Source organism: Nylanderia fulva, unplaced genomic scaffold, assembly GCF_048542155.1.
Source record: "Nylanderia fulva isolate GAGA-0341 unplaced genomic scaffold, ASM4854215v1 Scaffold11, whole genome shotgun sequence".
Taxonomy (NCBI): Eukaryota; Metazoa; Arthropoda; class Insecta; order Hymenoptera; family Formicidae; genus Nylanderia; species Nylanderia fulva.
Window position 1 is genome coordinate 5,685,326 of NW_028189302.1, and position 20,005 is coordinate 5,705,330.

At 26.1% G+C, this 20,005-nt stretch overlaps 3 protein-coding genes across 4 annotated transcripts; all 3 read right to left on the minus strand.

Moving 5' to 3' along the window:
* Window positions 1–472: 472 nt before the first annotated feature.
* Window positions 473–6,430, minus strand: LOC114943701 (cytochrome P450 6j1-like). 2 transcript variants are annotated; one of them, XM_029319391.2, is made up of 6 exons: window positions 6,367–6,430; window positions 2,694–3,066; window positions 2,013–2,538; window positions 1,588–1,809; window positions 1,138–1,389; window positions 473–1,025 (listed from the first exon to the last, which is right to left on the minus strand). In XM_029319391.2, exons 2-6 carry the CDS (start codon window positions 3,024–3,026, stop codon window positions 850–852), a joined length of 1,509 nt encoding a protein of 502 aa, XP_029175224.1. In that variant the 5' UTR covers window positions 3,027–3,066; window positions 6,367–6,430; the 3' UTR covers window positions 473–849. The 2 variants fall into 2 exon arrangements, with proteins under 2 accessions (XP_029175224.1, XP_029175223.1); XM_029319390.2 differs by lacking the exon at window positions 6,367–6,430 and adding an exon at window positions 4,347–4,411.
* An 882-nt stretch (window positions 6,431–7,312) lies between these two features.
* Window positions 7,313–10,435, minus strand: LOC114943703 (cytochrome P450 6a2-like). Its single transcript, XM_029319394.2, has 6 exons — window positions 10,349–10,435; window positions 9,511–9,883; window positions 8,778–9,303; window positions 8,354–8,575; window positions 7,889–8,140; window positions 7,313–7,775 (listed from the first exon to the last, which is right to left on the minus strand). The coding sequence occupies exons 2-6, from the start codon at window positions 9,841–9,843 to the stop codon at window positions 7,603–7,605; spliced, it is 1,506 nt and encodes a 501-aa protein (XP_029175227.2). The 5' UTR covers window positions 9,844–9,883; window positions 10,349–10,435; the 3' UTR covers window positions 7,313–7,602.
* Window positions 10,436–13,082: 2,647 nt separating this feature from the next.
* Window positions 13,083–18,266, minus strand: LOC114943696 (cytochrome P450 6A1-like). Its single transcript, XM_085487573.1, has 6 exons — window positions 18,102–18,266; window positions 16,771–17,142; window positions 16,020–16,545; window positions 15,574–15,795; window positions 13,585–13,836; window positions 13,083–13,471 (listed from the first exon to the last, which is right to left on the minus strand). Exons 2-6 carry the CDS (start codon window positions 17,101–17,103, stop codon window positions 13,299–13,301), a joined length of 1,506 nt encoding a protein of 501 aa, XP_085343699.1. The 5' UTR covers window positions 17,104–17,142; window positions 18,102–18,266; the 3' UTR covers window positions 13,083–13,298.
* Between the last annotated feature and the right edge of the window lie 1,739 nt (window positions 18,267–20,005).

Genomic DNA, 20,005 nt, shown 5'->3' on the forward strand with positions numbered 1-20,005 from the left:
AATTTTATGTACTTTAACTACTTGTTTAAAAATGCACTTGAATATATTTTTTCCTTAATTTAAAATTTCGTTGACAATTAATGTTTTACGATTTTTTGAACTTTTTAATATAATATGAAATTTGAACAATAAATTAATTTGTTTATTTGAAAATGCAAACATTATGAAACGTTGTAAATATTTTTTACGTTATTAATAATAGTAGTTATACTGTCTTCTATACTCTATACTAATATATAAATAAGTAATTTAGAATACGTAATTATAGATAACGTTCGATATTGCGTTGCAACGTTTGATAATATACAGCAGTTTAAAGATAAAGTGTAAAATATATATTTGCCTAAAACAGCTGTTGACAATAAGAAAGAAATTCGATGATTATGTTAAAAATATGTGTATATAACTAAATAATAATAAAGCTTAAAATAATATCTCAATTAAATTTATTTATCAATTAATGTAATCCATTTTGCTTAGTTAAATAAAATTACATATTATCTTTGGCCATTGTTATAATAATAAAAAAAAATCAAACTTAATAATCTTGAGTAATTTGAGGTAATATTTGGTAATCTTAAGTAATTTGAGGTAGTATTAAGTAATCTGAGGTAGTATTAGGTAATCTAAGATAGTAATTGGTATTCTATGGTAGTATTAGATACTCTGAGGTAATTTAAAGGTAATCCGTATCAAGGGTAATTTTTGGTACACTATAACCACTAGTGACCAATCCCTCGATTAAACAATTTTTATATTAAATGTATGTCAAGCATATGTAATTATAATTAAAAATCACTAAATTATGTATTTTACGCATGTTTCTTAAGAGAAATGATAAAATATGAACTAAGTTCGATTGCGTTTAGTTATTTTCAGATGTATTCCACCCTTTGCATCTAATAAAAATGGAGCTTTAGGTTCAATTACGTAGGGTATTTGCGTTTTATCACAAGTATCAACTTTATAGTTTCGTAGTATCTTTATAAGACCAATCTTTATTTGATAAATGGCAAAACGAGCACCTGAAAAATAAATAAATAATTATTACAAGAGAATTTCTCTATTAAAATAATTTTTTTTTAAAAGCAGAACGAACGAAATTTGAAGAAATTTAATTTACACGTTTCAATTTACCAATGCAATTTCTTGGTCCATCACCGAAAGGAAGAAAATGCATCTCATGCCTGGTTTCCACTACTTCGTTAGCAAATCTTTCTGGATCAAAAATATCTGGCTTCGGATAAATATTCGGATCCCGATGAATCGCGAAAATCGGAATCCATATCTTCTGATTTTTTGGTATACTAACATTGGTACCCTCGAAAGTATAACTTGACATTGATTGTCTCGTAAGAACTGTCCCTGGCGGATACTTTCGTAAAGTCTCTATATATATGTTAAGAACAGTGAAAGGAGGAATTAATTGTGCAGAATTATTTATGAATGTGTAAAAAGCATAAATTATTTAGAGATACATGTGTATATATTATAAAAATTAATTTGTCAGCAATTACACTATTGAAATTCTAATGGCGCGGAAGAATAACAGTTTTATTTTATTGATTCTTTTTTCAAATGACATACCTTTGAAAACTTTGTCCAAGTAATTCATCTTCTTTACGTTCTCATATATTAAATTGCTACCGTTCTTAATGTACTCTTCGTCAATTTCTTCACGTAATTTGACTTGTATATCTTGATTTAATGCCAATTCATAGAGTGCATTGCTTATGGTTACCGATGAAGTTTCAAAACCAGCAATAAAAAATATAAATGCTTGAGAAGTTATCAAACTTTCGGTTAACTCTGAAATGTGATATTTTGTTTATACAAATAATATTTGTTTTTTGTAGAATATTAAAAATTATGTGAATAATCAATCTGTTTTAGGATTAATATACATATAGTAAACTAATATATATTCTATACGTACAAATTTATAAACTTTTTCTGTTTTAGAAACATTATGTTTGATAGAAAATATATTCATAAGGAAAATCGTCACTTACCGATATTGTCCAATTTTTCTGGATGTTTTTTCAATTCACGCAAAATATCGACAAAATCGTGCCTAATGACGTTATTCATTTCTCGATATTTCATGATATCTCTAACAACGCGTGTAAAATGTGTTGTAACCTCAGAATGTGGTAGAAGATAATGGATTACTTCGTAGAATTGTGGCAGGAATTGTCTTATTTTTGCCCGTAAATTATTTTTCCAGTTTGGCGTAAAAAATAATTTTCCCATCCTGCGAAATTCGCTGTCTTCATCCGATAGAGCATTCATCTCTAGGCCGAAAACGCATCTACCTACTACATCGGTCGTAAATTTTGCCGTCAATTCGCGACATTCTACCGGTGCGTCCTTGTCAATTAGTTTATCTATACATTGCTCAAGATGATCGGCGCATTCCGACATTAAAGAGAACATCTCCTTTAATCTACCGGATGTAAAAGCAGGTGTCAATCTTATTCTTAAAGGTCGCCATCTTTTTTGCTCTAAGTTGATAAGATGTTGCGACAATGGATCTGACTGCGATATAAGAAAAAAGACATAATTGAGTAATTATTATTGACATAATTATAATTGAGTTTTTGAAATTTACGAACATTTTTATTAGATTACATAAAATTGATCGCAGAAAAATTATCACGTATAATATAAATTTAACATATTTTCACACATACTTTTTCACTAACAGGAAATCCTCGGTTTGCGAAGTTGGAAAAATCTTTGATGAGTACATTTTTAATTAACTCTGGATTTTTTACAACAAGAATTGGTGTTTTTCTAGCGAATATTCCAATCATGTCTTCATCTTTGTACTCGTTATATATATTTCTCAAATAGTCGCCAGGGAATTTTTTATTAAGTAGAATATCTTTAATATTACCGAAACCCGGTAACGGTTTTGGACCGGGAACGCCACGTACTTTCCAAAAATCATAGGTCGATGTCAAGTAATAATAAACAGCGACACATAGGGCAGAAATGCCGCACAATATTTCAACAGGTTCCATTATCTTGCAGCTCCTAATTAATTACCTTAAGTGACGTTTGCTAAAATAGAAAAACAATATTTTGTCAGAAGGAGTTTGTTTTGTGAATTAAAGAATTTGTGATAAACCAAATACACATTTGACGAAATATTATATATTTAAGTTGATTATATCGATATCAAAGAGAATTTTCGAGAGATCTTATACATAAGCATATCTGATATACATGTAGTGTACATATAGTGCAAAATTTGAAATATAAATTGAAATATGAAAACTTTCTTTTTGAAAAAATACTACACAAGTATTCAAAATATATAAAAATTTAAATAAATGACACCGAGCCACTGAGTAACCACTGCAGGGTGGAAGGTGCCAGAATAAACATAATTTTAGTGAAAATTTATCACTTTATTATAGACGTGTCGGTCCTAGGAATTGGACCATCTTACCTTTTATCCTGCAGTAGTTTCTCAGTTGCTTGGTGTTATTTATTTAAATTTTTATAATTTGTTTTATTGAGAATTTGTTTATTATTTTAAATATTTTTTACTGTTATTTTTGAAATATTTTCACATATGAAATGAAAAAAATTTTTATTTTCACAAATTTTTCACATATGAAATGAAAAAACTTTATATAACGTTTATTGTTAGATTATGATATTAAATTAAAGAGTCAAGTAAAACTAAATCTGACTTATATAGGATAGGATTTTATAATATTTTTCAAAAGAAAATATTTATCTGTTTTTAGTTTATGATAATGAATATGCTTAAAATTTTGAATGAGTTTTTAGATTATTATCAAATACATATTCTTTGTTAAAGCAAACTATTACTTAAATGATGAAGTGTCAACTGAGTGATGATTTTTTTTAACACACGCAATAGAATATTTTTCTGTTTATAACAATTTCTCAGACTCACGAATGTATCAAGCTGATATAACATTATTATTTATTACACACATTTATATACACTAGCAGAAAAATTACTTGACTTGGATAAAATTTCTTTTGTTAAATCACATTTTTTTTGTCAACAAGTGAATGATTTTTGCAAATAATTGCATGTGATGAAATAGGAAAATTTGAGGCTATTCACCTATTTTAAAGGCGGAGTATATGTATGCACATACACGTATACATTTCGAAATGACTTTTTACAAAAGGATATGAAATTATCTTTCAAAATATTATTACGATTATTTGTACGATATATATATATATTTGTACGAGTATTAATACGATTATTTGTATGATATAGTTGAAATGTATGTTTTATGCAATTCGCATGTTAATAAAGCACAACATGTAAATAATCAATTAAGATAACGTACATAACTGCAGCGGCTACGCAATTTATAATTACAGCTGTTTGTACATCCGCAGTTATTCTGGCTTACTAACTTGTCACAATGATTTTAAATAATATACGTTATGGTATAAGTAGTGTCAACTTATAAAAGTTATTGCAAGGTTATCATAAGGTTATCGCAATTTTAATGTAAAATAATCGCAAGATGATGTTTGACCCAAAAAATCATGTTAATCATGATAAATTCCGAAAAATATATTGTTTAGATTCACAAAATTGTTTTGCAAATATATAACATCGAAATTAATTAATTGATCAGATAATTTGTTTTTAATTAAACTGTGCAGTATATATACTATATGTATACTTAAATATTCGTACAAACGTTGCAACGCAATATGTTAGTACAGTCAACTTATAAAATAATTATTGTTTTTCGGTAATTATAATTTATAATAACTATTTATAAATACTATTTGATTATAAGACATAGAATGTAAAATACATCACACGAAATATATATTGATCTATAACAATGAACTTTTTATATTATTATAACTAATTTATGGATATAGTTCTGTATAGATAAACTATAAAGAAATAAATTTAAATATAAATTTTCGTGAGAATTTTTAAAGTATGTAGAAGATGATATTCATGTGGATTATATTATATCCATTACTTATTTTAATTTATCTAGAGCATATCGTCCATTGATTATTTTGTTTACGTTTTACTTTATGGATGTATATTAGAATTGCTTGTTGATTGTGTTATTTTTTCCATTTTAATAAATAGTGGTTTTTCTTGAAGTCACAGAATTGATATATTTTTGAACCGAATTAATTGGATTACATCAAATGATATAATAATATAAATATTGATATTAATAATATGTATTAAATTTTGATATGTGTACTTTAACTACTTGTTTAAAAATGTACTTAAATATATTTTTTTCTTAATTAAAAATTTTCTTGACAATTAATATTTTACCAAACTTTAAATGTTTTAATATAATATAAATAATAAATTGTTTGAACAATAAATTAATTTGTTTATTTGAAAATACAAACATTATGAATTAAACTACCATTCACAAGATACTAATTATGATTGTATATAAACAATTAATAAATATGTTCCAAATGTATGCATTCGTACATGAATTTAAATCTCAAATAAGCTAATAAATTTCAAAATAAAATTTAAACATTTTGGTTGTGTAATCTCCGCTGAAGAAATAAATTATTTACATCAGAGAAGAAGAATGAGAAACGTTTGTAAATATTTTTTATCATATTAATAATGGCAGTTATACTATCTTTTATATTCTATGCTAATATATAGATATGTAAATTAAAATATAGATAACGTTAGATATCGTGTTGCAACGTTCAATAATATACAGCAATTTAAAGATAAAGTATAAAATATATATTTGTCTAAAATCGCTGTTGACAGTGAAAAAAAAATTCGTTGATTATGTTAAAAATATATGTATTTATTTAAACGCTTGTTAACGACTGAATTAACAAAGACAAACCGAGGTAAGAACCGGGTAAAATATAAACATAAATAAAATTTTTTTAAACAACCTCAGGAGTCATAATAATAGTCTAGTTATATCGTTTTCATGTTTTCAATCGTAGTTAAATAAATATTATTGAGTTGATGAGTATTGGTCTTCAAAAAATTTATATTGTTGTTTTGTCATTTAATAAATATTATTATTAATTGATATCAATCTTTTTCCCAAAATGAGTTCCTTATTTAAGATGCTAATGTCATTTCAAAAATTAGAATAAATGAACATTGTTGCATATAAATCGTAACACAAACGAACACTCTGTCATTACTGACCACTGATGTACTGGTCATGAATTCAATATTGGAATGTATCCACTTAATTTCTTTATTAATATCGTACCAACATTAATTATTGTTAATTCTCATAGTGTATTTAAAATGGTTCATTTCCTAGACCGAAACATCTATAATAAAATGATAAATTGTCACTAAAATTATGTTTATTCTCTTACCTTCAATCCTGCAATTTTTCAATTGCCCTGTGTTATTTATTTAAATTTTTATAATTTGTTTTATTGAAAACCTGTTTATTATTTTATTTAATTTTTACGTTTATTTTTGAAATATTCAAAAGTTATTCACATATGAAATAATATAGCTTTATATAGCGCTTAAATTATGACATTATTTTAAAGACTCAAGTTAAACTAAATCTGACTGATATAGTATAGGATTTTTTAGATTATTCCTCGTTTATATGTTTCCTCCCCCCCTCTCTGCCCCTCTTTCGCTCTATCTCTCTTTCTATCTCTCTTTCTCTCTTTCTCTATATGCTCATATAGAATGTTTAGCGTTGAAATTTATTTCTGGATTGGATGAATTGGATTGCATGAATTAATATGGTATAATAATATAAATATTGATATAATATTAATTTTTGATATGTACTTCAACAACTTAATTTACAGTTCCATTGACATTAATTATTTCTGCAATTTTTGAATCTCGTATAATAATATGAGATTTAAAGAATAAATTAATATGTTTATTTCAAAATGCAAACATTATGAATTAAACTACAATTCACTTGAAATACTGATTATGATCAAATATAAACATTAATAAATATGTTCCACTTGTATGTATTTGTACATGAATTTAAATCTCAAATAAACAAAAAATTTCAAAATATTTAAATATCTTGGTTGTGTAATCTCCGCTGAAGAAATAAATTATTTACATCAGAGAAGAAGAGTGAGAAACGTTGTAAATATTTTTTACCATATTAATAATAGCAGTTATACTGTCTTTTATATTCTATGCTAATATATAAATAGATAATTTAAAATATATAATTATTGATAACGTTTACTATTGCGTTACAACATTTAATAATATACAGCAGTTTAAAGATAAAGTGTAAAATATATATTTGACTAAAATCGTTGTTGACAATGAAAAGAAAATTCAATGATTATGTTGAAAATAGATGTATAACTACATAATAATAAAATTAAAGTAATATCTCAATTAATTAATAATTAAATTTATTTATCAATTACCGTAGTCCATTTTGCTTAGTTAAATATAATTACATTTTATCTTTGGCCATTGTTATAATAGCAAAAAAATTCAAACTTAAAGAATATATATATACTGTATATATGTTAGCATATGTAATTAAAATTAAAAATCATTAAATTACGTTATTTTACGTATGCTTCTTAAGAGAAATGATAAAATATTAACTAAGTTCGATTGATTTTAGATATTTTCAAATGTATTCCATCCTTTGGAGTTAATAGAACCGCTTTAGGATCAATTACGTAGGGTATTTGCGTTTTATCACAAGTTTCAACTTTATAGTTTCGTAATACCTTTATAAGACCAATCTTTGTCTGATGAATGGCGAACCGAGCACCTGAAAAATAAATATATTATTATTACGGGAAAATTTCTCTATTAGAATAATTCTTCCTCTAAAAGCAGAATGAACAAAATTTGAGGAAATTTAATTTACACATTTCAATTTACCAATGCAATTTCTTGGTCCATCGCCGAAAGGTAGAAAATGCATCGCATGCCTGGTTTGCACTACTTCGTCAGCGAATCTTTCTGGATCAAAAATATCTGGCTTCGGATAAATATTCGGATCCCGATGAATCGCGAAAATCGGAATCCATACCTTCTGATCTTTTGGTATACTAACATTGGTACCCTCGAAAGTATAACTTGACATTGATTGTCTCTTAAGAACTGTCGCTGGTGGATATTTTCGTAAAGTCTCTATATATATTAAAAACAGTGAAAGGAAGAATTAACTGTGCATAGTGTTTTTTATGAGTTATGTGTATAGGTAAAATGTATAAATTATTTAGAAATATATGTGAGTAATATTATTACAATTAATTTATCAGCAACTACACTATTAAAATTTTATTGACGTTGAAGAACAACAGCAGAGCTTGCTTTTTTAATTTTTTTCTTCAAATGACGTACCTTTGAACACTTTGTCCAAGTAATTCATCTTCTTTACATTCTCATATATTAAATTGCTACCGTTCTTAATGTACTCTTCGTCAATTTCCTCACGTAATTTGTCTTGTATATCTTGATTTAATGCCAATTCATACAGTGCATTGCTTATGGTCGTCGATGAAGTTTCAAAACCAACAATAAAAAATACAAATGCTTGAGACGTTATCAAGCTGTCGGTTAACTCTAAAATGTGATATTTTCTTTTTACGAATAATATTTGTATTTTTGTAGGATATTAAAAATTATGTGAATAATCTACTTCAAGATTTATATATATATTTAGTATAAACTAATATATATTCTATACATACAAATTTATAAACTATTCTATTTAAAAACATTATGTCTGCTGGAAAATATATTTATAAGGAAAATCGTCACTTACTGATATCACCCACTTTATCTGGATGTTTTTTTAATTCGCGCAGAATATCAATAAAATCGTGCCTAATGACATTATTCATTTCTCTATATTTCATGGTATCTCTAACAACACGTGTAAAAAATGCGGTTATCTCAGAGCGTGGTAGGAAATAATGGATCACTTCGTAGAGCAGTGGCAAGAATTGTTTTATTTTTGCTAGTAAATTATTTTTCCAGCTTGGCGCGAAAACCAATTTTCCCATCTTGCGAAATTCGCTGTTTTCATCCGATAGAGCATTTATCTCTAGGCCGAAAGCGCATGTACTTATTACATCAATCGTAAATTTTGCCGTCAATTCGCGACATTCTATCAGTTTGTTTTTGTCTGTTAATTTATCTATATATTGCTCAAGATGATCGGCGCATTTCAGCATTAAAAAAAACATCTCTTTTAATTTACCGGATGTAAAAAAAGGCGACAATGTTGTTCTTAAATGTCGCCATCTTTCATGCTCCAATTTGAAAAGATGCTGCGACAACGAATGAGACTGCGACATAATAAAAAGATATAATAGAGTAATCATTATTGACATAATTTTAATTAAGTTTTTGAAATTTAAGAACAATCTTGCTACATTACATAAAATTGACAGAAAAAATTCAATTTATCTTTATTATCAAGATTTTTAATAATTCTGTTTATTGAGAGAAAAATTATCACGTATAATATAAGTTTAACATATTTTTACACTTACTTTTACATTAACAGGACGTCCTCTGTTTGCGAAGTTGGAAAAATCTTTGATGAGAATATCCTTAATTAACTCAGGATCTTTTACAAGAAGGATTGGTGTTTTTCTGGCGAATATTCCAATCATGCCTTCTTCTTTATACTCGTTATATATATCTCTCAATAAGTCACCACCGAATTTTTTATTAAGTAGAAAATCTTTAATATTACCGAAACCCGGTAACGGTTTTGGACCGCGAACGCCGCGTGATTTCCAAAAGTCATAATTCGATGATAAGTAATAATAAACAGTGAGACATAGGGCAATAATGCCGTACAATATTTCAAAAAGTTCCATTATCTTGCAATTCTTAATTAATTATCTCAAATGACGTTTGCTAAAATAGAAAAAAAATATTTTGTTAGAAGGAGCTTGTTATACGATGTAAAAAATTTGTGATAAATCAAATACACATTTAACGAAATATATATTTAAGTTGATTATATCGATAACAAAGAAAGAATGTTTGTAAGATTTTATACATAAGCATATCTGATATACATAAAGTGTACATATAGTGCAAAATTTGAAATATAAATTGAAATATGAAAACTTTCTTCCTGAAAAAATACGAAACAAATATTCAATATTTATAAAAATTTAAATAAATGACATCGCGCCAGTGAGTAATCATTGCACGGTGGAAGGTGCTAGAATAAACATAATTTTAGTGAAAATTTGTCTTTTTATTATAGACGTTTCGGTTCTAAGAATTGGACCATCTTGATTACATTATGAGTATTAACAACGATTAATATTGATACGATTTATGTAATGAAAAAATGTCGAGGTGGATACTCACAAATACAGTAACACGGATGATTATTACTTCTGATAAGCGGAGACGATTCTTATTTAAACGTTTGTTAACGACTGTATATTAACAAACACAAACCGAGGTAAGAACTGGGTGAAAAATAAATATAAATAAAATTGTGTTGAACAACCTTAGGAGCCATAATAATAGTGTATTTATATATTTTGTTCAATTGTCGGTAAATAAATATTTTCGAATTGATCAGTATCGGTCTTCAAATTTAAACTGTTTTCTTGTCGTTTAATAAATATTATTACTGATATCAATCTTTTTCTTAAAATGGATTTCTTATTTAAGATTGTAATGTTATTTCAAAAACTAAAATAAAGGAACATTGCATATAAATCGTAACACAAACGAACACTCTGTCATTACTGACCACTGATGTACTGGTCATGAATTCAATTGGAATGTATCCATCTCATTTTTTTATTACATAAATAGTATCAACATTAATCATTGTTAATTCTCATAGTGTTATCAAGGTGGTTTAATTCTTAGAATCGAAATGTCTATAATAAAGTGATAAATTTTCACTATAATTATATTTATTTTCTTATCTTCCATTCTGCAGTGGTTTCTCAGTTGCCCGGAGTTATTATTTTAAATTTTTATAATTTGTTTTATTGAGAGCCTGTTTATTATTTTATTAACTTTTTACATTTATTTTTGAAATATTCAAAAGTTATTCACACATAAAATAATTTAACTTTATATAGCGCTCAAATTATGATATTATTTTAATGAGTCGAGGAAAACTAAATCTGACTTATATGGTATAGGATTTTATAAATTAATGAAATTAGACGTTTTTATAATGATGTATTAAACTACTTACCATTTACTTACGATACTGATTATGATCGAACATAAACAATTAATAACTATGTTTTACATGTATGTATTCGGACATGAATTTAAATCTCAAATAAGCTAAAAATTTCAAAATAAATTTTAAACTATTTAGTTATGTAATCTCCGTTGAAGAAATAAATAATATATCAGATGGGAAGGATGAGGGAAATGTTGTAAATATTTTTTTGCGTTATTAATAATGGTAGCCCTTAGTCCCGACGGTTCTTTTCGGCACCTTTAATCCCGACTCATGGGTCGTTTGCGTCTTTGCGTTATTTGAATCAATAAAAACGCTTTAAAAACTCTGAAGAAATTCATGGAGCTTCTTGCAACCTTCAACTTGAAGTCCCAATTATAATATTTCGATAAAAATTATTTTTTTATATAGTTTGTTATTAGAAAATGGAGGTACCTAAGGAAAAATCACTTGTTGGTTTGGGTTGCAAACGACTCATGAGTCGAGACTAAAAGGTAGTTATACTGTCTTTTATATTGTATGCTAATTTATAAATTGATAATTTAAAATAGGTAATTGTAAATAACGATATTGCGTTACAACGTTTAATAATATAAAGCAGTTAAAAATAAAGTGTAAAATACCTATATATTTAACTAAAACCGCTGTTGAAAATGAAAAGGAAATTCCATGATTAGGTTAAAAATATATGTATGAAGAATAATAAAGTTAAATAATAAAAATAATATCTCAATTAATTAATAATTAAACTCATTTATTAATTATCGTAGTCTTTTTTTCTTAATTAAATATAATTACATTTTATCTTTGGCCATTTATATAATAGCAAAAAAAATTCAAACTTAAATATTATATTGAATGAATGTATTTCAAGCATATGTAATTATAATTAAAAATTACTTATTTACGTTTTTTTACGCATATTTCTTAAAAGAAATGATAAATTATCAAGTCATTACTGACCATCGATATACTCGTCATGAATTTAATTGGAATGTATTCACCTCACTTCTTTATTATATAAATCGTATCAACATTAATCATTGTTAATTCTCATAGTGTACTCGAGATGGTCTAATACCTAGGACCAAAACTTATATAATAAAGTGATAAATTATCACTAAAATTATGTTTATTTTGACACCTTCCATCCTGCAGTGGTTTCTATAATGCCCGGTGTTATTTATGTAAATTTTTATAATTTGTTTATTAAGATTAATATTTTATATATTTTTTTGTTTATTACTGAAATATTTCGAAGTTATTCACATATGAAATGATATAGCTTTATATAGCGCTCAAATTATGACATTATCATAAAGAGTCAAGGAAAACTATATCTGTCTTATGTGGTACAGGATTTTATAAATTAATGAAATTAGGAATTTTTTTTATAATTTATTTGAAAATACAAACATGATGAATTAAGCTACCATTCACTTAAGATACTGATTATGATTGAATATAAACAATTAATAGATATGTTCTAAATGTATGTATTTGTATATGAATTTAAATCTCAAATAAGCTAAAAATTTCAAAATAAATTTAAAATTTTTTAGTTACGTAATCTCCGTTGAAGAAATAAATAATATATCAGATGGGAAGGATGAGGGAAATGTTGTAAATATTTTTTTACGTTATTAATAATGGTAGTTATACTGTCTTTTATATTGTATGCTAATTTATAAATTGATAATTTAAGATAGGTAATTATAGATAACGATATTGCGTTACATTGTTTAATAATATACAGCAGTTAAAAATAAAGTGTAAAATATCTATATACTTGGCTAAAATTGCTGTTGAAAATGAAAAAGAAATTCGATGATTAGGTTAAAAATATATGTATGAAGAATAATAAAGTTAATAATAATATCTCAATGATTAATAATTAAACTCATTTATTAATTATTGTAATCTTTTTTTCTTAATTAAATATAATTACATTTTATCGTTGGCCATTATTATAATAGCAAAAAAAAAATTCAAACTTAAACACTTTATATAATAAATGTATGTCAAGCATATGTAATTATAATTAAAAATCACTAAATTACGTTTTTTTACGCATGCATCTTAAGAGAAATGATAAAATATCAACTAAGTCCGATTGATTTTAGATATTTTCAAATGTATTCCACCCTTTGGAGCTAATAGAATCGTTTTAGGATCAATTACGTAGGGTATTTGTGTTTTATCACAAGTTTCAACTTTATAGTTTCGTAATATCTTTATAAGGCCAATCTTTGTCTGATGAATGGCAAAGCGAGCACCTGAATAATAAATACATTATTATTACGAGAGAATTTCTCTATTAGAATAATTTTTCCTTTAAAAGCAAAACGAACAAAACTTAAAGAAATTTAATTTACACATTTCAATTTACCAATGCAATTTCTTGGTCCGTCACCAAAAGGTAGATAATGCATCGCATGCCTGGTTTGCACTATTTCGTCAGCAAATCTTTCTGGATCAAAAATATCTGGCTTCGGATAAATATTCGGATCCCGATGAATCGCAAAAACCGGAATCCATACCTTCTGATCTCTTGGTATACTAACATTGGTACCCTCGAAAGTATAACTTGACATTGATTGCCTCATAAGAATTGTCGCTGGTGGATATTTTCGTAAAGTCTCTATATGTATGTTAAGTATAGCAAAAGAAAGAATTAATTGTGTTAGATTATCTATGTTAAAAATACAAATTACTTAGAAATAAAACAAGTCATAAATTAAAAGGCCATAAATCAAATAATTTAGAAAGACCGAACTTATATCATACATGTAAAATATATAGACTTATAATATGAAAAACGCAGTATAACACATTATAATTGTTGGCTTGAATTACGGCTGATCGTTCGAATTAGTCGTTAAAAAGCTTAATCCCGAACATCAGATTTCTGTAGTTCTTTTTAAATAAACGTCTAATTTTGTAATCCATAATGTAATAATGATATGTAATGAACTGTGAAATAATTAATGTGTTAGCCTGAATATTGGATATTTGATTTTTAAATAGATAGTGATCACTTACATCTATGTCGAGACGATAAACATTCTTTAAAATATTTCTTGTTGAAAAACATTATAAACAATGTATACTTTGTAAGAAGCAAACTCAATATATGCAAATTACAATGTCAGGGCGCTGTATATATACCGTCATGCTAAGATGACATAGACAATTTTTTTAAAATATCAAAATAAGAACCGTCAAGTCGCTCGGTGTCTTTTTTAAGTTGATACTGTTTTTTTCTTCTTTAATGTATATTATTTTCGATATCAACCTTTTATAATAATTCCTTTCGTGATTCAAGATATTTGTATTATTCCAATTAAAAGTATGTCTTTGTGATATTTTATTATGTTTTTGTTAAAATACTCTATTTGTCTGTACAAGTCAAATATCTTTATGTTTAATATTTCAAATCTAAATTTATGTAACACACTGTCAAACCTTTTTTTTTATTTATAATAATATACATTAATATTGTTTTTGTCCGTTAGATGTTTTGGTAAAATTCTGAATATCTTCCATTGTTTTAAAAATATTAATTTTGAAACAGTTCTTATCTTTCCATAGATGTTTCGGTAAAATTCTGAATATTATACATTGTTTTAAAAATATTAATTTTGAAACAGTTCTTATCTTTCCATAGATGTTTTGATAAAATTATGAATATCTTACATTTCGGCATATATAAACACTTTTTTTTACTTATCTTACATCTAATGGATTGATGGTTTTACCAATAAAACCATCAATCCACTAGAACAAACTAACGATAAATGGTTCATTAACTTGACAGACTTAGACATTTCAACTGATGTCACAAATTTATTACAATTCGGCAGTGATTTTAGTCTTCCAATTAATACGAATAAAAAAATAGCTGTCCATGAATTCATTAAGGACATAGAGAGTAATTCTAATAATATAATTAATCTCACTAAAATAAGGAATATTGCCCATCCACAGTTCTCTGTTTTTTTAAACAATAATACAAAGACAAACAGGATACATGACAAACTTACTTTTATGTATAAAAAAACTATAGCAAAGCGATATTTGTATTGATAAAGACTGTCGTACAGTCGAAACGTTTACTAATTATCATTTGTATTATTTTTATGACTTAGAATAAATTTTTAACACCTAATTAATCAGCTCGTTAAGTTAGCCTTTTATTTTATGACTTGTTTTGGTTTTGCACGAGCCAAATTTTATTTCTCATTATATATACTTAGAAATACTTGTATATACATTATTAGAATTAATTTATCAGCAGTTACACTATTGATATTCTTATGTCGCTAAACAACAAAAGCGCAGAGCTTTCTTTTATTAATTTTTTCTTAAAATGACATACCTTTAAAAACTTTGTCCAAGTAATTCATCTTCTTTACATTTTTATATATTAAATTGCTACCGTTTTTAATGTACTCTTCGTCAATTTCCTCTCGTAATTTATTTTGTATATCTTGATTTAGTGCCAATTCATAGAGTGCATTGCTTATGGTCGTCGATGAAGTTTCAAAGCCAGCAATGAAAAATACAAATGCTTGAGAAGTTATCAAGCTTTCGGTTAACTCTGAAATGTGATATTTTCTTTATACGAATAATATCTGTTTTTGTTGAATATTAAAAATTATGTGAATAATTTATCTGCTTTAGAATTAATATATATATATATATATATATATATATATATATGGTAAACTAATATATATTTTATACGTACAAATTTATAAACTTTTTTTCTTAAAAACATTATGTCTGATAAAAAATATATTCATAAGGAACATCGTCACTTACTGATATTGCCCAATTTATCTGGATGTTTTTTTAATTCGCGCAGAATATCGATGAAATCGTGCCTAATAACGTTATTCATTTCTCTATATTCCATGGTATCTCTAACAACGCGTGTGAAAAATGTGGTCATCTCAGATTGTGGTAGGAGATAATGGATCACGCCGTAGAACCGTGGCAGCAATTGTCTTACTTTGAACCTTATATTATTTTTCCAGCTTGGCGCAAAAGCTAATCTTCCCATCCTGAGAAATTCGCTGTTTTCATCCGATAAAGCATTCATCTCTAGGCCGAAGGCACATGTACCGATTACATCGGTCGTAAATTTTGCCGTCAATTCGCGACATTCTACCGGTTCGTCCTTATCAATTACTTTATCTATATATTGTTCAAGATGATCGGCGCATTCCGACATTAAAGAGAACATCTCCTTTAATTTACCGGATGTAAAAACGGGCGACAATTTTGTTCTTAAAGGTCGCCATCTGTCAGGCTCCAAGTTGATAAGATGTTGCGACAATGGATCTGACTGCGATATAATAAAAAAGACATAATTGAGTAATTATTATTGACATAATTACAATCGAGTTTTTAAAATTTAAGGACATTCTTACTGGATTACATTAATTTGACAGAAAGATCAATTTGTAACTATATCTCAGTTTGTAACTGTAATATCAATATTATTAATAATTCTGATTATTCAGGGAAAATTATCACGTATAATATAAGTTCAACATATTTTTACACATACTTTTTCACTAACAGGATGACCTCGGTCTGCAAAGTTAGAAAAATCTTTGATGAGTATATTTTTAATTAACTCTGGATTTTTTAAAAGAAGGATTGGTGTTTTTTTAGCAAATATTCCAATCATGCCTTCATCTTTGTACTCGTTACATATATCTCTCAAATAGTCACCAGTCATTTTTTTATTGAATATGACATCTTTGAAATTACCGAAACCCGGTAACGGTTTTGGACCGCGAACGTTACGTGATTTCCAAAAGTCATAATTCGATGTCAAATAATAATAAATAGCGAGAGACAGAGCAGCAATGCCGCACAATATTTCAACATGTTCCATTATCTTACAGCTATCAATTATTATCTCCAGTGACGTTTGCTAAAATAGGAAAAACAATATTTCGTCAGAAGAATCTTGGTTTGCGAATTAAAAAATTTGTGATAAATCGAACGACATATTTAACGAAATATATATTTATGACAAATAAATTTGAGTTGATTATATCGACATCAGAGAAAGAATGGTCGAGAGATCTCATAGATAAACATATCTGATATATGTACTTACAGTGTACATTTAGTGCAAAACTCGAAATATAGATTGAAGTATGAAACTTTCTTTTTGAAGGAATACTAAACAAATATTCAAATATTATACGAATATAAAATTATATAGCTTTGTATAGCTCTCAGATTATGACATTATTTTAAATAATCAGGGAAAATTAAATCTGACTGATATGATATAGGAGTCTATAATATTATTTGAAAGAAAATATTAATTTGTGGTTGATGTATGATAATGAATATTCATAATATTTTTGATGAGTTTTTTTGATTATTATCAAAAATATATTTTTTGTTAAAGCAAACTATTACTTAAATGAAGTAAGAGTCAACTTAGTGATTATTTTTATAGCGCACACAATAGAATATTTTTTTGTTTGTAACAATTTTTTGAAATCATGAATGCATCAAGCTGATATAACATCATTATTTATATTACACACGTTTATATACATTAGTAGAATACAATGTAATTACTTGACTTGGATAAAATTCTTTTCGATAAATCGCACTTTTTTCGTCAATTGATGAATGATTTTTGCAAATAATCGCATCTGATGAAATAGGAAAATTCAGACTATTCACCTGTTTTCAAAGGCGGAGTATGTATGTACATACACGTACATTTCGAAATGACTTTTTACAAAAGAATATGAAATTATCATTCAAAAATTTTACGATTATTTGTATGATATAGTTGAAATGTATGTTTTATGCGATTTACAAGTTTTGTAATAGACAACATGCAAATAATCAATTAATATGACGTACCTGATTGCAGTGATTCCGCAATTTTTAATTGCAGCAGCTTGCACATCTGCAGTTATTCTAGCGTACCAACTTGCCACAAGGACTGGAAATAATGTGCGTACAAGTTGTGTCAATTTATAAAGTGTCATTGCAAGGAGATGTTTGAACAACGAATCACAATGAATTGCGAAAAATATATCTTTCAGATTTATAAACTATCTTTGCAAATATATAACATCGAAAAGAATTAATTGATTAGATAACCTGTTTGTAGTCATATTGTACACTATACATGTACTATATGTATATTGATATGTACTTGATTAAAAATGCACTTAATTATTTTTTTCTTCTTTTAAAATTCTGTTGACAATTAATAATTGAGCAATTTTTGAATTTCTTAATATAATATGAGATTGGAATAAATTTGTTTATTTAAAAATGCAAACATTATGAATTAAACTACCATTCACAAGATACTGTGATTATGATTGTATATAAACAATTAATAAATATGTTTCAAATGTATGTATTCGTACATGAATTTAAATCTCAAATAAGCTAAAAATTTTTAAATGAAATTTTAATATCTTGGTTGTGTAATCTCCGCCAAAGAAATAAATTATTTACATCAGAGGAGAAGAATGAGAAACGTTGTAAATATTTTTATTAACAAAGCTGGTTATACTGTCTTTTATATTCTCTGCTTATTTATACATAGATTATTTAAAATAGGTAATTATAGATAACGTTCGATATTGCGTTGCAACGTTTAATAATATACAGCAATTTAAAGATGAAGTGTAAAATATATATTTGTCTAAAATCGCTGTTGACAGTGAAAAAAAATTTGTTGATTAGGTTAAAAATATATGTATGAAGAATAATAAAGTTAAATAATAAAAATAATATCTCAATTAATTAATAATTAAACTCATTTATTAATTATCGTAGTCTTTTTTTCTTAATTAAATATAATTACATTTTATCTTTGGCCATTTATATAATAGCAAAAAAAATTCAAACTTAAATATTATATTGAATGAATGTATTTCAAGCATATGTAATTATAATTAAAAATTACTTATTTACGTTTTTTTACGCATATTTCTTAAAAGAAATGATAAATTATCAAGTCATTACTGACCATCGATATACTCGTCATGAATTCAATTGTAATGTATTCACCTCACTTCTTTATTATATAAATCGTATCAACATTAATCATTGTTAATTCTCATAGTGTACTCGAGATGGTCTAATACCTAGGACCAAAACTTATATAATAAAGTGATAAATTATCACTAAAATTATGTTTATTTTGACACCTTCCATCCTGCAGTGGTTTCTATAATGCCCGGTGTTATTTATGTAAATTTTTATAATTTGTTTATTAAGATTAATATTTTATATATTTTTTCGTTTATTACTGTAAAATATTTTGAAGTTATTTTTACATATGAAATGGTATAGCTTTATATAGCGCTCAAATTGACATTATCATAAAGAGTCAAGGAAAACTATATATGTCTTATGTGGTACAGGATTTTATAAATTAATGAAATTAGGAATTTTTTTATAATTTATTTGAAAATGCAAACATGATGAATTAAGCTACCATTCACTTAAGATACTGATTATGATTGAATATAAACAATTAATAGATATGTTCTAAATGTATGTATTTGTATATGAATTTAAATCTCAAATAAGCTAAAAATTTCAAAATAAATTTAAAATTTTTTAGTTACGTAATCTCCGTTGAAGAAATAAATAATATATCAGATGGGAAGGATGAGGGAAATGTTGTAAATATTTTTTTACGTTATTAATAATGGTAGTTATACTGTCTTTTATATTGTATGCTAATTTATAAATTGATAATTTAAGATAGGTAATTATAGATAACGATATTGCGTTACATT